The sequence below is a fragment of the Ilyonectria robusta genome (genome assembly GCF_021365365.1).
Source record: "Ilyonectria robusta strain PMI_751 chromosome Unknown BGZ61scaffold_5, whole genome shotgun sequence".
Lineage (NCBI taxonomy): Eukaryota > Fungi > Ascomycota > Sordariomycetes > Hypocreales > Nectriaceae > Ilyonectria > Ilyonectria robusta.
The window spans coordinates 1385218-1402032 of record NW_025764439.1 but is presented as its reverse complement, the minus strand read 5'-3'; the positions used below and the strand labels follow the sequence as shown (position 1 = coordinate 1402032).

Genomic DNA, 16815 nt, shown 5'->3' with positions numbered 1-16815 from the left:
TGGACCCTGCCTGTCTTAGATGGTAAGGTAGGGAGCTAGCTACATGCTAGGTACCTATGGGTCTCCGGCTTGGGCGCTGTCCAGGAGGCGAGACACAGGGCTCCGTCGATACCTTGACCCGAGTCCATCTACCACTGGCATCCATCATCGCCATCACCACTACCTCCACCACCACCTCCACGCATGGCATCTGTCCAAGACAGGGCGCGGGTGATGGTGTGCGGCGGATGGTGCATAGCGGATGGGGGATGGGCTGCCGCCCGGGCAATTGGCACTGATTGGCATCCAACCCAGCCCAGCCCATTGGAACCGGCGGCTCGCAGCCGCATCGCACTGGACAAGTCCTGCGATCCGCATCCCTCCTCTCGCGAGTCACCACTCACCACTCACCACTCACCACCGGTGCGCCATCCACTCCGCGGCCACCTTCGAAACCAATCTCGACCGCGGCCCAAAAGTGGAGTCCGACACGGCACTGAGTAAGGGCAGGAAAATACCCCGACGCACGCCCACAGAGCTGCACGAAAGCAAGCAATTCGTTGTTGGTAAGTGTGGATTGAGCGCGCATGATTGTGAGCCGCCCTGCTTTCATCCTCTTGTGCGGAGCTATCCGATGTCTGTCTCTTGGCCCTGCGGTGTGGTCTGCTTTTACCATCCGGCTCCCATCTCGCCTTTCTTCACTGCCTCATCAAGTCTCCTGATTCTCTGCCACACTGTTGGCATGGACTGAATCTTGCTCTTTTTGGGTCTCTCTACATAGTACGATAAAAACCTACTGATTCCTCCTCTCCTCCCCGAACATACTTCGCAAATAGGTACGTGACGCGCAACTCATGTACCCGCGTAGGTAGGTACGGCTGGGCGGAGACATGAGACAAAAGTCTCCTACTGGATCCCTCCATCCGCCCACCAGCGCATCCAACTGCGCTGAGTCGGCAGCCCACCGCCGCCAGACCGCCTAAAACCCGACCACTAAATCGCCTAGGGCGCCCACCCGCTGGAACAATGGAACCCTTCTTTTTTTCAACCTGGATCCATCCAGATGTCGGTCTCTCCATACAAAGGCGATGCATCCGCCATCAATTCCATCCTAATGGCCCATCCCGGCGGGACCGCACCCCTTTGTCCAGCAGCATTGGGCCCCCGTTGCTCAGAGCGTCTGCGCCGTCGCTTGCTTGGATGCTCACCATTTCGCCTCCGCCGCCTTGACCGACGCCCTTTGCGGGAAATGGCATGTAATCGCGCTCCAGGTCAGCAGGTCAGGCGATGTCGTTTGCCGCATGGGTGCCAAGCGTGTAACAGGGCGCACCATCCATCAGCCGTGATCGACTTGAGCCTTGGCGCAGAGCCGATGGCCACGGACTAAGCCGTACCGATACATCACATCGCGTACGGGGGGGATGGGCGTACTAAATCTTGGCGATTCCACGCTTTGTTGGACCTTGGAGCTCCTAGCAAGTCCTAATAAGGGCGCATCCCGCGTCTGCCTTTCCAACAAGGCTTCCAGGCCTCAAAGCCCAGTCTAGGTCACCTGCAATTGTGATTTGCGTCGAGCCTAGACACGACTGGCGAGTCAGAGCCCAAGATTGCAGCCCCCTTCTGCACGTCCGCGTCTCCAAATTCCTTTTGTTTGTTCTCTCCCTTGCTTGCGACCTGCCTATCGTGTTCGCCCAAATGAGAGGGGAAGGGCGTTTTGAAGGTCCTGCGGGCGGCAAACAATGGCATCCCAACACTATCAGAAGGTCAACCAGTTCAATGTGCAAATCACAAGCCCGTTTGTGTATTCAATGCACGACCGGACTTCTCATTAGACATATCCGTCCCGTGATTTGAGCATGCACGCTTCCATGTCCATCACTCGGCTGTATTACCTGGCTCGGCTTGTCTAGGCCCCTTCGATTTCAACGCTTCCCCTCCCGCCGCGGATGCCGGTCATAGGCATAAAGTGTAAGCTCGTCCTGACACAACTCCGGCCATGCAAAGCAGACGATCGACAGGCCGACACGGGGCAGACCGACGACGACTGACATGCTGCTGCGCTGCAATGCCACGGCATCCCCGTCGAGCCGACCAGTGCGCGCGGGTTATTACTACATATTTGCATCCGTCTTTCCGCCTAATGTAAGGAGAGATGGGACCGAAATGACAGTATGTCGCTGCACTTGAAATGAAGGATGCACCTTCAAGGAGAACAACGCGCCCTCGTCAGCACGCCTGCACCACCCAACACTTACGACTGACGGTGACTGAGACCGCCTCCATCAACATAGTTTTCCTTTTTCTGTCCCACCCAGCCAAAAGCGAATGCAGGATTGTGATCCCAGGCTTCCCTTGCATCCGCGAGGTCACGGGCAGTGGTCCATTCTGAAGGTGAGCCAGCTTTCAGGCGGCTCGGATTCAGGCCGCCCGCGCCCACCCACGCCCACGACTCAGACACCCGAATGAGACACTTGAGAAAGTAGCTAGCTGAGAAAGCAGCCAGCAGGGCACTGGCCCGTGTAACCAGGTTTATTGCTTCAGCCGTCCAGCCCCACCGTCATCCACCATCCAATACTTACCCGCATTCACCTGTGTCTGAAAATAGCACCGCGGCAATCGGCATCTCATTCTCCCTTCCCTCCCTTCCCTCCTGAGCCAGCCCTCGGACCGCATGCGCGGAGTAGCACAAGGTACCTTATACGTACATGTCTCTCAACCGCTGAATCTCTGCCGGGTGCATCATCCGTTCCGTAGCCGGCTCGGGATACCCACTAATAGGTAACCGGAGCCGGCAACCCAAAACGCCCGTAACCCACCAGTGTCCATCAATAGCCACATAAGCCACATCCAATATGCCCAGCCACACCTACCAATGCCAGACATACCTACCTTCGAACGTCCAAGACAATCACAATAATGAGCAGGACGTAGGTACGGGTTGCAGACTCAGGTAGAGTCGGGTTGCAGGCCCAGGTAGAGTTCGGTCCAGTTCAAAGGAGTTAATGAGCGTAGGTGCCCTAACATCAAGTATTTGGAACTATCACATCAAGATGCCGACGTTCGCAATTCCTAACGTGCAAGTTGTCGCCCACTCATGGGATTGAAAATACCATCGCGGCATTCTAATATGTGTTGGTGGTTTTGGTGAAAATTGTCATTAGGGTTTTTTCTATATAGAATCACTCTCTCAATGCTTCTTTGGAGGCCATCATATGCTCGCTCGCCCGCCCTTTCGTGTATTCTCAGTATACACCGATAATATGTGAAAATTAATGTCAGTCGTTCAGGACTCCCTAAAGACCAAATAGTATATTTTACAAGATCCATAAGACCTCACCATGCTCAGAGCCCTCTCACCACCTCTGTTGTCCAGGATATCCTTGGCCCGGTCCTGGCATCATGCCTGGTGGAGGCCCTGTTCCCGGGGCCCCTCGGAGCTGGGGCGCTAGATGGGGAGCGTGAAATCCTGCCTGGTTTTGCATTGGAGGACTTTGATGAGGGAGGCCTTGCTGTTGATAACCTTGTTGTTGGTAACCCTGCTGCTGGTAGCCTTGTTGGTGATTCTGTTGCTGATGAAATTGTTGCTGAACGCCTGATTGTTGGGTGCCTTGTTGGGCGGCGTGTTGGTGGGAGCCTTGTGGAGGAACTGGTTTGTATTTGGGATCTACCGGTCCTTGTAAAATGGGCGCCAGTTTGCTCTCGACGAGTTGGTTGGTCTTATCGAACCACTTCTTTGCGTTGGCGCTCGAAAAGAGCTTACCCGACCCGGCTCCCGGCCTAGCAGGTAGAGCTGGTGGGGGAGGATTATAATACGTCTTTGGCGGAGGAGGAAAGTTGGCGGGGTTGTAGCCAGTAGGAGCACCGAACGTTCCAGGGGACGGAGCGAAGGCACTAGGATGTTGCTCATTCGAATTCATGGGACGTGGTGGTAGGGGAGGTACGACGTAGCCGTAGGGAGGCTGACCCGGGACCTGGCCAGGAGGAGGCACGCCTGAAGTGGCATATGTGGGTTGGGCTGGGTACTGGGACTGAGGAGTTTGGCCTTGAGGGGAGAAATAGCCTTGCGGAGGAGCGTGGACGGGAGAGATATGGCCTTGTTGCGGGGTATAGCTTTGTTGAGGAGCGTAACCTTGTGGAGGAGCTTGGCCAGGAGATATTTGTCCAGGAGGCGTTTGTCCAGGAGGAATTTGTCCAAGAGGAATTTGACCAGACATTTGACCCGGTGACATCTGGCCAGGAGGCATCTGGCCAGGCATATGGCCAGGAAGCATTTGTCCAGGAGACATCTGGCCAGGCATTTGTTGTCCAGGAGGCATTTGACCAGGAGGCATCGAGCCGGGAGGAATGTGTCCAGGTGGCATTTGACCAGGAGGCATTTGACCAGGAGGCATTTGACCAGGAGGCATTTGACCAGGAGGCATTTGACCAGGAGGCATTTGGCCAGGAGGCATTTGGCCAGGAGGCATCTGGCCAGGCATTTGTTGTCCAGGAGGCATCTGTCCAGGAGGAACCTGGCCGGGAGGCGCATTGTATTGTCCCGCAGCTTGATGCTGCGGTCCCGGCCCCTGGGGAACAGTCTGCGAGTAAGGAGGAGGGGGAGACTGCGGTGTCTCCCCAGACGAGGGTTGCGATTCCATGGGCGGTGGTTGAGCTTGCGAAGGCCGAGCCTGCTGTTGAGGAGCTGCCGGACCCGTGTGGTGGTGAGCCAGCGGCGACGTCATCGGCGTCGGAGGGGCAGTTGTCGTCGCATAGGTTGGGTGAGGGATGTTATATTCCGGGTTGCTGGCCGGAGGGTACATTGGCTGGACCGAGTGATAGGCGGGCGTTCCACCCGGCATGGCGGCGGAATGCATCGGCGGAGCAGCAATTGGCGACGTGACGGGAGGAGTAGCAGTTGGCGCCGGTCCATAGTTCTGATTCGAGACAGGAGCAGCATATTGCGGCTGGGCAAAGGGCACAACTGGAGCTGGGGTGGCCGGGTGCGACTGGGGCGTTGAGGCGGGAGGCAGTGTAGCGGACGAGGGATGGCGCTGAGGGTATCCAGACAGAGGCTGGATGGGTTGTTGGCCTGGGGACAAGGGAGAGACGGCGCTTTGAACTGGGTGCTGCGGAGGGGGGGAGGTGGGAGCGGACGAAGGAGCAGGAGTTGGCGCAGGCGAGGAGGTAGCTGAAGCCGCTGAAGGAGCAGCTCCAACAACAACGCCGTGTACAGTTGCAGGAACAGCCGTGGGTGGAGATGTGGGAGGGCCGACAGGGGGAGCCGTGGGAGGTCTGTAGGCCACATGGGCATCAGCAGGCGGAGGATGCGTGGGAGGATGCGTGGGAGGGTTCGCCTGGGGCGGAGACTGGTATGGCGGCGATGAGATGCTCATAGAATACGGCCGAGCCGCAGCGGGACCCGGGCTGGAATTCGAAACAGCATCAGCCGCAACAACGCCAGCAGCAGCCGACGCCGCGGGAGAGTGCGGCCGGTACGGCTGATACGAGGCCGAGTTGGCGGCCGAGTGCGTCGTCGACTGCGACTGCGTCCTGGACGGGCTGGTCACGGGGGCCGGGCCGTCCTGGGCGGCGCCGGGAGGGGCATACGGCTTGAAGGCCGGCGGCGAGGGCGAGGCCGGCTTGGCGGGGCGGTGGGCGAGGTTGAGCGGCGCGGGATAGGGCAGGAAGTGCTGGTTGCCCGGATCCGGACTGGACGCCGCCGAGGAGGTGGATGGTCGTGACCCGTAAGGGACATGGGGCGGCGCATCGGTGTGCTGCTGGTATTTTTGAGCGTGTGGTCGCTGGCCAGCGTTGTGAGGTTTCCCTGTGCTCTCATTGAGTGGTCGCTGCTCGGGGTTGCTCTGTGCTTGGCCGCCCGGACCGTGATACGGCCAAGGCTGGGCCATCGCGGGGTTCGAAGTAGGGGGCCCGTCGATCCTGTTCTCGTCCTTGCTCCCGTCCTTGGTGCTCCCGTCCTTGGTCTCGTCTTTGCGCCCAGTGGCATCCTGCACCGCCGGCTTGGGCGTGCCCGAGCCCGGATTGTCTAGATAGAACGGCCACGGGTTCGCGTTGCTGGGCTGCTGTGGCGGGACCTCCTGTCGCGCGGGCTGGAGCTCCTCCTTCTTGGGGGCGACCGACTCGCCGGACATCTCGAAGACGGGGCTTCCATCGGGGGCGTTGGGGGCCTCGAGTTCGGCGGCGAATAGGGGCGGCGGCTCGTTCCTGAGGGCCCCGGCGAAGGGGTTGTAGGGGTTGTACGCCATGGAGAGGCCAGGGCCGTTGCCGTCGCAGCTGTCGTCGTCGTCGTTGGTGATGGCGAGTGAGTCGAGTCTCCGGCCGGGTCGTCGTCGAACTATGTAAAGAAGAGGAGAGGGGACACGAGGAACAGAGAGCGAGTGGCTGTCACAGAGCAATGGTCGTTGGGCAGCCGCAGGGAAGGCGAAGTTGACTATGCCCCTACGAGATGGAGCGAGCGCCTCGCGGCCAAGCCTCAGGGACGCCCTAGACAGGCCGCTATTGTTCGACTCCGCAGCATTGGATTCGGCGCCCACTTTGCCCCATGCGGCCAGGAATCGCCTCTCTCCCCGTATTCCCACGACATTCCTGTGCAACAGTTGGACAGGTCTCAGCTCTAGGAGCGCAACCCCGGTCAGGCCTTGTTTGGAAGAGTCCAGAGCTGAAAAAAACGAGACGCCAACCCGCATACCGGCGCTCCGTTTGCACCAGGGGTCACCTTGCGGTGGATCCCGCATCCCCCCCGTCTTGGCCGCCGGGGTTGGCACACGCTTGGCCACGCGCCAGCTGGCTTGCGGCTTTCGTTCGCTGCATCAAGTTGCATGGCAGCCCAGAACCGGGTTGGACGGGACCGTCTCGACAGGGTTAACGCCCTGTTCGACAGCCTGGCCTGCCTGCACATGCCGCCCCAAAAAGCTTCTTTCTGCCCTGTCGCTGATGGGGTCAAGACGTCATGGGTCTCAATGGCCATCCCGCCTCCCTCCAGGGAACAGCCATGCTGTGTGTGTTGAGGGGACCATTGCAACAACCTTGCCGAGCTAGAATCTCCAGATGCGACACAAGGGTCCTTGACTAGTCGGTTCTACGTAGGATGTCACCTTTTAAACTCTCCAACAAGTACCAAGAATGCGGGCCGTTGAACATGGGGTTAAGGTAGCTAAGGTAGCTAGCTGAGTGACATACGATATCCAGCCCACATTGTCCCCAATCGAGTATGCTCAGCGACAATGCCGCGAAAGACCACATACTTACCAACCAGCACACGCCCATACTCTGCTTGAGTAATCCGCCATTGAATAGTCGGTCTAGCCTCTAACAATAGTCTCCAACTTGGAACCTAAATCAGCATCAAACCCCAATCCACAACCCCTCACAACCACAACAGCTTACGTTACACTCTACCAGCCTACAGTGAACAATGAATGACTCTCAAGCACACTAAAAGCCCATCATCGAATATTGTAATTCCTATCCGCAGCCAAAATCTCTTTGGGCACAGTATAATCGTCCCCTCTATATTTCTCGAAGCGAAGATAGAATTCCACCTTACTAAGAAAGTGATAAATCACCTCTCGCCAAACACATTCATCACCCCCAACATGACCTCCAGCGCCAAGTTGCCAGCTAGGCCCAACTCATCGCATGTTCCCCACGTATTGTACAAGGTCATCAAATGGTAATTTCTACGCATCGCCTTCGACAGTGCTCTATACTTTATGCATGAGCCATCATCAACTTAGTCACAAGTCATAATCCTTAGTGAACATCCCAGTCATCCACACCCACCAATACTCATTGATCGTATCGAGTAGCGAAGGAAACCACCTTAGATGGAGGTTTCTACAAACCCGTAGCAAAGTCTAGTATTGTGTATCAAATGCACATTCTGAATCGCCTGCATTCTCTCGAGCCCGTTCATCTCCATCCAGATCTTAAGCCCAATGGCCGCTTCCAAAGCATGCATGAGGCTTCTTTGTTAACCAAACCGGGTTACGATTTCGACTGCTCCTAGTGCCCATCCCTATCTCAGCCGAGTCCGTTGACTATATCTGAGAGTACGGCACCTCCACTCTGACATACAATCACCTCGAGAAGGTCATCTTAGTATTTAGCTTCTGGTAATATTTTTACTATGTTTATGAAGTAAGGTTTATTAATAATGCAGCCATGGCGTCTATGAATGCACTCCGGCCGCTTAGGTACCTACCTAGGTAGATACCTCAAGTACATCGGTTTGTCTGAGGTTGGTTAAAGAGACTTGTACATGTGTACAAATAGCAAAATGCATATGTGCGAATATCAATACTCATTCTGCTACCTCTTTGGCAAATAGACATTTGGCACTAAGAGTTTCAGTTTTCAGCTTACCACCCAACAAACTCATCTCCACGCCGGCCAGGGCCTTGAATGGGCTTCACATCGAACCATGAAGCCTTCCATCAACACAATTCAGACTAGATGCTTATATAGTAGCTCCAGACAGAATCCATTTAATAGAAACTTTTCCCTATAGACGATTTATGTGATGGGGTTCATGTTCCACACATGACACGGAGGACAAGGGAAAGGAGGAATCATAGCAAAGCCAAAATTATATAGGCAGGGAAATGCAACTTTGTCTAACAGCAACCAAAACCATATCATCAAAAACAAACGCAGAACTATCAGGGTCGCAAACCAATGCCACATTATCATCATCTTCCAGTCCCCGTTCCACTCGATTCCAACCCATATATAAGCAAATGTCATCCCCGGGCGTCAGTCACCTCTGGTAGCAAGTCTGTCCAGGTAATCCCGATTCCGTCAGGGACCCATGATGACAAAACCAGCGCCGAGGTTGAGTGATCCCAATCTAGCAAGCTCTTCCGACGTCAACGTCTTCGGCCGAAAGCTTTGTTTTCCTCCCTCTATACATCCACCATCCTCCAATTTTTAGTATACACAAACCATACGAGAGCAATAATAGCCCCAGAAGCAACAGCGGATGAAAGTCCGCAAGGACAAGATGTAAAAAGAAAAGCAAAATGCAATTGCGGTCGTACAGGATACGAGATCCGTGCAAAGGAAATGTTTTCAAACCCCCAGCATGTTAGGTGTAAGAGAGAACGGGGAGGGCATTTTCTCTTCGCCGTCGCAGAATGGTATCGTAAACACAACGATCAACAATCAGAAAAGTTCAATCATTTTGTCCCCGGTACTGAAAGAAAGAAAGAAAGCCCGATGGCAAGCAACGGAGAGAAGGGACGAGATTATCGCGACAGGTAGGAAATGGTGATATTACTCGTCGTCCTTCTTCTCTCCACGGTGGATCCGAGCGTTCCAGCGTCGCTTTCCAACTCGGGTCTCAAAGTGAGGCGCGACAGTCTTGACATCCTGCATGATGCTCTCAATAGCGGCACGCGTCTTGTTGCGGTAGCAGTCCACTAGACTTTATTAGTTGACACCCAGACACGCCATACAATCAGGTACTTACAGGCACGCTGGAGGAACACAGTCCTACCAGCAAAGACTCGGCTCTGGAGCCAAGCCATGCGGTATCCGAGGTCATTCAGTCGCACCTCCTTGCCACGGGTGGTTTTCATCATGCGAGGAATGGCAATTTCGCCCTGGGCCTCACCCATGGGGACCTTGACCATCTGCTTGCCATTTCGGTTACCGCCACGGCGGCCAGCATCTCGGCCTTCAGTCTCCTCGATGCCGTCGTCGTCTTGGTCCTCGCCAAAGAAGCGCGATCCCGTGGCGCTTGGGGGAGGGCTTTGCATCTCACGCGGGAAGTAGCTGCGTGGGTACACACTGGCTCCCTTGCGGAAACTATCGGGAATCTCGTTGGTGTCGACACCCTCGAGGGTGACTCGCACACGGAGGCGGGAGCCACGCACATTGTCCTCGACAAGGATGAACTTGCGCTTCTTGGCTTCAGGGATATCGGGGAAGAGATCATCGGGCTCATCACCAGTGGATCGGCTGTGGCGCTTAGTAGACACGGCACTAGTAGCATGGGTAGCCATGTGAGACATTTGTCCACCAGCATAAGATTGGTTATTGTATCCGGTGAACACGTGAGTCGGTCTCACATCGTCACTCGCAACAGTGGGAGTTTGAGCAGTTGGAGGCTGGTGGTGATGGTGCTCGTAAGAATCGCCATCGCCTAGAGACAACCATGTTAGCTCATCTCTCTTCCAACGGTTTACTAAGTGGTTGATGGGTTGTGTTGTGAAGTGAGGTGAGTGTGGTTGAAACCAGCAAATGCAAACATCAAACTCGGAGAAGGGAGTTAAAACCCCGGGGTAACAAGCAAAGCAAACAAGGGAGGGCGATGACCTCCAAAGAGGTGAGGGGTATAAAAACCAGACCTCGTGGCCAACAGTAATGCAACTTAATGAGCCATAAGGCAAATTGAACTCGTCTAGGAGTCGCGCAAACCCAGTAGCAAAGCAAACAACTAACAGCAGCAGCAACTGTGTGCGACTTTATAGTAATGTACAGAACTGTGCCAATAAAAAAGAGTTCCTGGTGACCCCTCGTGCCACTGCGGCATGCTGTATAGATGGCGGTGCAGTAAGCGATGTCGACCCGTGCTATTTAACAACGAAAAACAAGGTGACAAACCCATTCCCAAACGTCAAAACGCAAAGCAAAAATAGACAGGACACAGGTACAGACGTGTGTAAAGGGAAAATTTTGTATGACAAGGGAAAGGGGTTTTGGTATCAATTAATCAACACAACATTTGTCGAACAAAGCAGTTTGTGCGGTGAGGGTGGTTCGTGGTGAAGGGATGAGGTGTTGAGGAGGTGCTGAAATTCAAAGCAAGTGGTGCAAACGCAGATGCGAGGGTTCTTGAATCACATCTGGTGGAACATACCAACTTCGTCTCCACCCTGGCCAGTGCCGTCGGGGTGTCCTCCGGGGTGGTGGTGGTGCATAGGCTGTCCCATGCTACCGAGGCCGGGCTTGCCCATGGTTGGGCCAGGTCCCATAGGGCCTGCGCCGGGCATCCCTGATGGTCCGCTGGGGCCGGGCATGTGGGCAGCGCCGGGGTGCGGCGATGCCTGGACCTGCTTTCGGTTGTTCATCTTGGCCATTCGTCGCACTCGTCGACTTCGAAGTCGAGGGTCCTGGTTGCTGTTGCGCCAGCTGTCTACGGCTCGCTGGATGAGTCCGCGCTTGCCTCGGAGGGGAATATTGAGCTGTGCGAGCGCCCATCCAACTCGGTTGCAGTCGGTCTCATACATGAGGCGGTTTCCGCGGTATTGCTCCTTGGGGCAGCAGGCTCGGGGATAGACGCAGTTCTCCTGCTTGAACTCGGGAGAGAGCTCATCAGTGTTGACCGACTCGACATCGCAGCGAATGGTGTACTCCATCTTAACTCGGTCCCTGGAGTACTCGAAAGCAATCCACTGCACACCGTTGCCGTCCTGTCGGACCACAAGCGGGGTCGTCGCGGGGATGGGCCCGGGAGCCGCATTGGGATTGACACCAGGAGCGGCGTTTCCAGGGCTCTGGAGTTGAGCGCCGTTCTGGGGGTGATGAGCTTGGGGCATGGGCGAGGACTGAGGCTTCTGGAGTTGAAGAGGGACCTGGGGTTCGATCTTGGGTCGGGGGCTACCGGTCATGCCAGCATGCGCGTGTTGCTGAGCGGCGTGCTGGGCGGCGTGCTGGCTCATCTGGTTCTGAGGAGCCGTCTGCGACATCATCATGTTGGGCTGAGATGTCATAGACTGCTGTGGGTGAGGCGCATGCTGCGCGTAGGGAGACGCGGTCGCCTGAGGGGGCATGGGCTGGTACTGGCTCTGAGGGTAGTACATTGACTGCTGCATGTGCTGCTGCGGCGGCTGGCCGTAAATGCTCCTGTGCTGGTCATGCTGGGAAGGTGAGGCGACGGATGCTGGAGAGTTGGACTGCGGTGTATGATAGGACATGGGAGGGTAGGGGGGTCTCGGCATTTGGGCTGCGGCCATCATATCGGAGGTGTCTGTATGATGACTTTGTCAGCGCTCAGGAATCGCGACGCGAGAAACTGCGCCGGAGGCGGCAGCGAGATCAACGTACCTGCGGATGTATATCCGCTGGTGGCACCGGGAGTACTGTAGGGGCTCGGGTGATTGTAGTAGTTGAGGCTGTCTTGGTTACTGGTAGCCTGGCCGCCGGTCTGGTATGCTTGAGGAAGCGAGTGTTGCGACGAGTACGCGCTTTGGTGTTGTTGCGGCGGTGGGTGTGCCTGGGCCTGATGCTGCTGGTGAACGATACTCGGGGGTCGCGAGTGTTGCAGGTGTTGGGAAGGCGGCGGACCCTGTTGCTGGTGCTGCGGATGATGCTGCATAGAGAGAAGACCCATCAGTAAATCATGGATATGAAGAAGCTCTATGGGCGATGAAGAGAAAATAGCACGAAGTCGGACGCGTTGGTGTTTTATTTTCCCCTTGACGGCGCCGGGTCTGGGGAGGTGGTTAAGTGGACATCCCCTGGTGAGTACCAGGATTGCACGGGTGAGGCGGGCTAGGCTCGGAGCGGCAATGATGATAAAGCAACCCGGTTCTCGCACTGGCGGACTACCAGCAAAAGACGGGGGAAAAAAGAGAAATACGCGACGGGGGGGTGGCAATACCGCTTAGCTGGTTGGTTGAAGATTTGAGCAAACGAGCGGAAGGGGAGGAGGCAGCCAACTTGACTGTTTCTTTTTCCTCTAGGTCTCGAAAGTCGACAAAAGCTCGTGTGCCTGGCAGCTTGGACGAGAAGAACAGTGAACACCTGAAGACAGGCCTTGGAGCGGAAAGAAGGCGAGATCGATCGGAGGATGGGTGTGCCAGACGGGCGACGGGGGGGCAGACGAAGGGAGCAGGGGAGCGGGTATTTGAACCAAGATTATGGGGATGGTGAGGCAAGGTATGATCTGGAGTGGGTATGGAAAATGGGCAAATGGATGATGGGATGGGAGTCAGGCCAGGACAGGTCAGGAGCCAGGAGGCGTAGGTTTGGCAGGTGCGAGGCAGGTGCCAGGTATAGTCAAGGCCCGTTCGGGGGTGATGGGAGAATCGTTCTGATATGGAGGAGATGCTGTGCCAGCGGGCAAAGACCCCTGTCACAGGGATCTCGAGGGCATGAATTCTTTGGGATGAGAGCGCAGCAAAGCGGTGGGCAACGGTGAATTGTCGAGGTGTCGACAACCTGCTCGGAGCCTTTCACTTGCTGGTACTCCGGTGCTCCTCCTGCAACTTGCAGGCCACGCCAAGCCAGAGGGCGTGGGAGGGGGTGTGAGGGGCGCGAGGGGTGTGAGTGGGGTGAGCTACTTCGAGAATCCGCGCCTCATCAGAGAGAAGACGGAGAAACTGACGAGTACCTAACTATCTGGAGACGGCAAAGAGCCAGAAGCCGCACACAACCCTCGGGATGACGGGGGGTGGTGTGGAAGGGGTGGCGGATGTGAGAAGGGGTGTTATGGTAGTGGCGGGGGTGTAAGAGCAGGGATGGTCGCTGGACGATGGACGGCGGACGACAACCACAACGACCGTCTCTGCGAGAAACCAGGAGAGAGACCGGGGAGGACAACGCATGGAAGAAACGTGACAGGGGTCGGCTGGGTTTGATTAAGTGGCCAATGGCCGCCTCACCAGCACGCCCGACCAGGAGCAGCTGCCCAATGGGGCACCCCAGGCCCGGGACTAGCCAACGGACCAGGATTGCACCGGGATTGGCTTTTCCATGGCTCCTATTTTGGCCACAGGCGGTGTGGGTAACCATGGGCTCATGGACCCATAGACCCATGGCCCCATGCGCCCCCCCTTGTTGCTCAACGCTGCTCAACGCTGGCCCACGTCCCAAAAATGGACCGACCATTCACTTGGGCTCCGACTGACGCGCAACGCACCGCAACGAAACGCCCACCGACCCTCGCGCCGCTCAATCGAACGGACGTAGCCAGGGAACGAGTACCTGGAACGAGTACCTGTCCCGGGTACACGTTACCTGCCCGCGCGGCCGGCTGCTCCAGGTGAACCCCCCGAGCTCGCGGCTACACCAAACGGCTGTCCAGTCGTCATTCTCTCTCACTCGAGACCCGCCCGCGCGTCTCCGCATATTCCGTCTGCCCCTGACACAGAGCAATACGCCATGCCCCGGGAGGAAACGACACGAGCTCGCATAGAATAGAAGAGCACGGCTTGGCAAATGGCTCATAGCTGATGTTCATCATCATGCTGCTCAGGGCACAGGACACAGGGCACGCACTTGTCGCATCCCTCGGCCTTATGCTTCGTACCCGTTTCCCCAGTGCCACGCCCCTAAATTCTGAATCGGAGGGGTCGGTTGCCTCCAGCTCACACCCGCCATTGGAGACTGTTCGGCCGCCCCACTGGGGGAACAACGCCGCCGGCTCCCCCACTATGGGCACGCTGGACGCTTGTCAAGCTCCACCATGCTCTGCTCCATCCATCACCCTCGACCGCACGTCGCTTCCCAGCGACGTTTCTCAGCTGAGTTAAGCGTCGACCTTGAGGCGTAGTCTTCACCTCATTAACCACCGGATGCTTGTGTCCACGGCCGCGGCGTCCCGTTGACGAGATTTACTTGTCGGATGGTGGGTGCTGGGCCCGCCAGCTTCGCAGCCTTCAAAGACGGCTGTTTTGGATTTGGTGATTCCCGACGCCCCCAATCCCTTTCTCTTTGCCCGCGCATACGCCTCGCTTCTGCCACTCAGCAAAGCAGAGCCGGTTCCGCGCGCATTGGTGATTAAACACACTATCCGGCGTGATTTCGTACAGTGTGGCTAGTGCATTGCATGCAGGAGCCGGGCCACTGGGCTTGCCAACGACGTGACTGTGTGGCCCCAAAGCTGATGCGGATGCGGATGCACTGCAACGTCCCGCCTCAGCCTGCTCCCCAACTTAGGACTCGGCGTGAGTACCACGTCGGATTGGTGGACCCTCCTCCCCTGTCCCATGCGGGCGCCCCGGGCATTGGTGAAACGGGACGTACCCTGCTCAGCCCACTCTCGAATCCCAACCCAGTCAAGCTTGCGACAGGCATTTTGACGGGACGGCTCTCGAATCCCTGGTATTCCCGGCGCCTTCTCGCGATGCAGCCAGTCAATGGGCCTTCACTTGAGGCTGAATTTGGCTATTTCCCTGACGTGACCCTTGTGGTTTGTGCATTTTTGTTGTCGTGTAGATGGAGATACAGCTTGACCAGTCGATCCCTCTTGGAAAGCAGCCCGGATGAAGCACAATCTGCAGAAGCAAACGCTAGAGACGAAGGAAAATGACGACTTACAATGTTTGCCACAGACTCCTCCTTAAAGTGGCTGGGGACCTGTCGGTGCGCTGACATGTTGACGGTCATGGGGAACTGTTGCGATGACGAGGTTGGCTAATGGTTCTCCTAGGTCATGAGCGTTAGCATTCTCGTTCCAACTAAAGCTTAGTTCTCGAAGGTCGAATCAACGGCGGTTGCTCTACCGGGATGTTCGTTGTCAGTGTAGCAAGGTGGCGTGATTTCAGATCCTCTATCAGCCGTGTGCCCCAAGCTCCAACAAATTCGCGCCAACCGAGCTCATTGCCAGGCGCAGCTTTCAGGTTTCGCGCCTGAGCTGGCAGGGAAGGATCGAGTACACACTTGACACAAGCGACTTACCCGAGTGATTCTTACGTGAAGCTGTTGGTTGAACGCGAGGCTAGTCCAAATCATCAGACTAATCCGGGCGTGGCGGGTGGTGTCTGAAACACAGGTACTGGTCGCTTGATCCTAAAGAAGACAAATCGGAAGAGTTAGTCCCATGGACGTCGGCGAAGTTGCTATGCGCGTAATTCGCAAAATCCGTATTCCACAAACGGGAAACCGGGAAATGGGGAAGGAAAAGCAGTCGCGCAACGGCCCCCCCATTGATAAGGGGGCGGCGGCCATTGAATGATACGTAGCAATCAGATGCGGGTCCTGAAATTGTAGCAGGCAAAAAGTCCACCCAATATTGAAACACGAACACGGTCATGTCGCGGGACTCGGGCGCCATCGTGCAAACGCGTCTCGGAGAGACTGGTGGGGAGGGGAATTAAGACAGAGTGGATTGGGTTGATGGTAGGTGGAACGAAATGGAAAGGAAGCGCGGTTGACAAGCGTACCTGCGTATTCAGAATCAGGTGGACGGTTGATAGGTTCGACCTGTGGCTGGGTCGTCTCTGTCCTGCAGAAGCGTACAATAGAGGTAGCTGGTAACCTCCCTCCACGTGCTGGTTCCGAAGGCTCGGGCCGTTGTGCAAAGCTCGTCTGGAGATGCGGTTGGAGTCGCAGCCGTCCCAGGATCAGAGATGGTAGAGCCCTGTCGCGGAGCGCAAGAAGGTTGTGGGGAGACCAAAGGGATGCAGCTTGGGCGCCGTTGTACCTGGCTTCCTGGTCAGTTCGTGCAAGGCTGATGGTGGCCTGGTGGTGGACTGGTGGTTTGCTTCGAGGATCAGATGCAGGAGGGTTTGCGGCAGGACATGGAATGCATACCGACTGGGACACGGAGGTAGAGCTGGCAAGGATGGAGTCGGGACGCAAGACACCCTTCTAGTGTTGGAGTGCGCTTTGGAGGGACTGGGCTGGCAAGTGGTCAGAGAAGGCCAGGGCTTGACTAGCTGGGATGGGGCGTCTTTGAGGAGGATGTTGAGAGGTCAAGGCAGCGCGGCGCTGCAAGATATACTCCCCCACAGCACGCAGCGACGACGCCTTGGTTGGGCCTGACACGGTCAGGGGAGCAGATTCCGAAAAATCGGCACCCCAGCGCAACCAGTGGCTGGAGCTCCGACGCCAACGTTGTCGCCTCGGCGAGGATCCAGACGCCGAGTCCAGGGGCTTGGCGGGGGTAAGTGA

General features: G+C 56.6%; 5 protein-coding genes across 5 annotated transcripts; 1 reads left to right on the top strand and 4 right to left on the bottom strand.

Annotated features, from left to right (window-relative positions):
* The first annotated feature begins 101 nt into the window (after nt 1-101).
* Nucleotides 102-797, top strand: BGZ61DRAFT_446748 (uncharacterized protein). Its single transcript, XM_046245239.1, has one exon. The coding sequence runs from the start codon at nt 242-244 to the stop codon at nt 728-730; it is 489 nt and encodes a 162-aa protein (XP_046107668.1). The 5' UTR covers nt 102-241; the 3' UTR covers nt 731-797.
* A 1088-nt stretch (nt 798-1885) lies between these two features.
* On the bottom strand, nt 1886-2602 carry BGZ61DRAFT_475222 (uncharacterized protein; the record flags this gene model as incomplete). Its single annotated transcript, XM_046248664.1, has 3 exons — nt 1886-2090; nt 2235-2462; nt 2559-2602. The coding sequence occupies 3 exons, from the start codon at nt 2600-2602 to the stop codon at nt 1886-1888; spliced, it is 477 nt and encodes a 158-aa protein (XP_046107667.1).
* A 512-nt stretch (nt 2603-3114) lies between these two features.
* BGZ61DRAFT_446746 (uncharacterized protein) lies at nt 3115-4418 on the bottom strand (the record flags this gene model as incomplete). Its single annotated transcript, XM_046245238.1, has 1 exon — nt 3115-4418. One exon carries the CDS (start codon nt 4413-4415, stop codon nt 3333-3335), a length of 1083 nt encoding a protein of 360 aa, XP_046107666.1. The 3' UTR covers nt 3115-3332.
* Nucleotides 4419-9249: 4831 nt separating this feature from the next.
* Nucleotides 9250-12295, bottom strand: BGZ61DRAFT_475220 (uncharacterized protein; the record flags this gene model as incomplete). Its single annotated transcript, XM_046248663.1, has 5 exons — nt 9250-9395; nt 9446-10120; nt 10326-10550; nt 10838-11947; nt 12025-12295. The coding sequence occupies 5 exons, from the start codon at nt 12293-12295 to the stop codon at nt 9250-9252; spliced, it is 2427 nt and encodes an 808-aa protein (XP_046107665.1).
* A 2284-nt stretch (nt 12296-14579) lies between these two features.
* On the bottom strand, nt 14580-14997 carry BGZ61DRAFT_475219 (uncharacterized protein; the record flags this gene model as incomplete). The annotated part of the gene is made up of 2 exons (XM_046248662.1): nt 14580-14843; nt 14947-14997. The coding sequence occupies 2 exons, from the start codon at nt 14995-14997 to the stop codon at nt 14580-14582; spliced, it is 315 nt and encodes a 104-aa protein (XP_046107664.1).
* Nucleotides 14998-16815: the final 1818 nt, after the last annotated feature.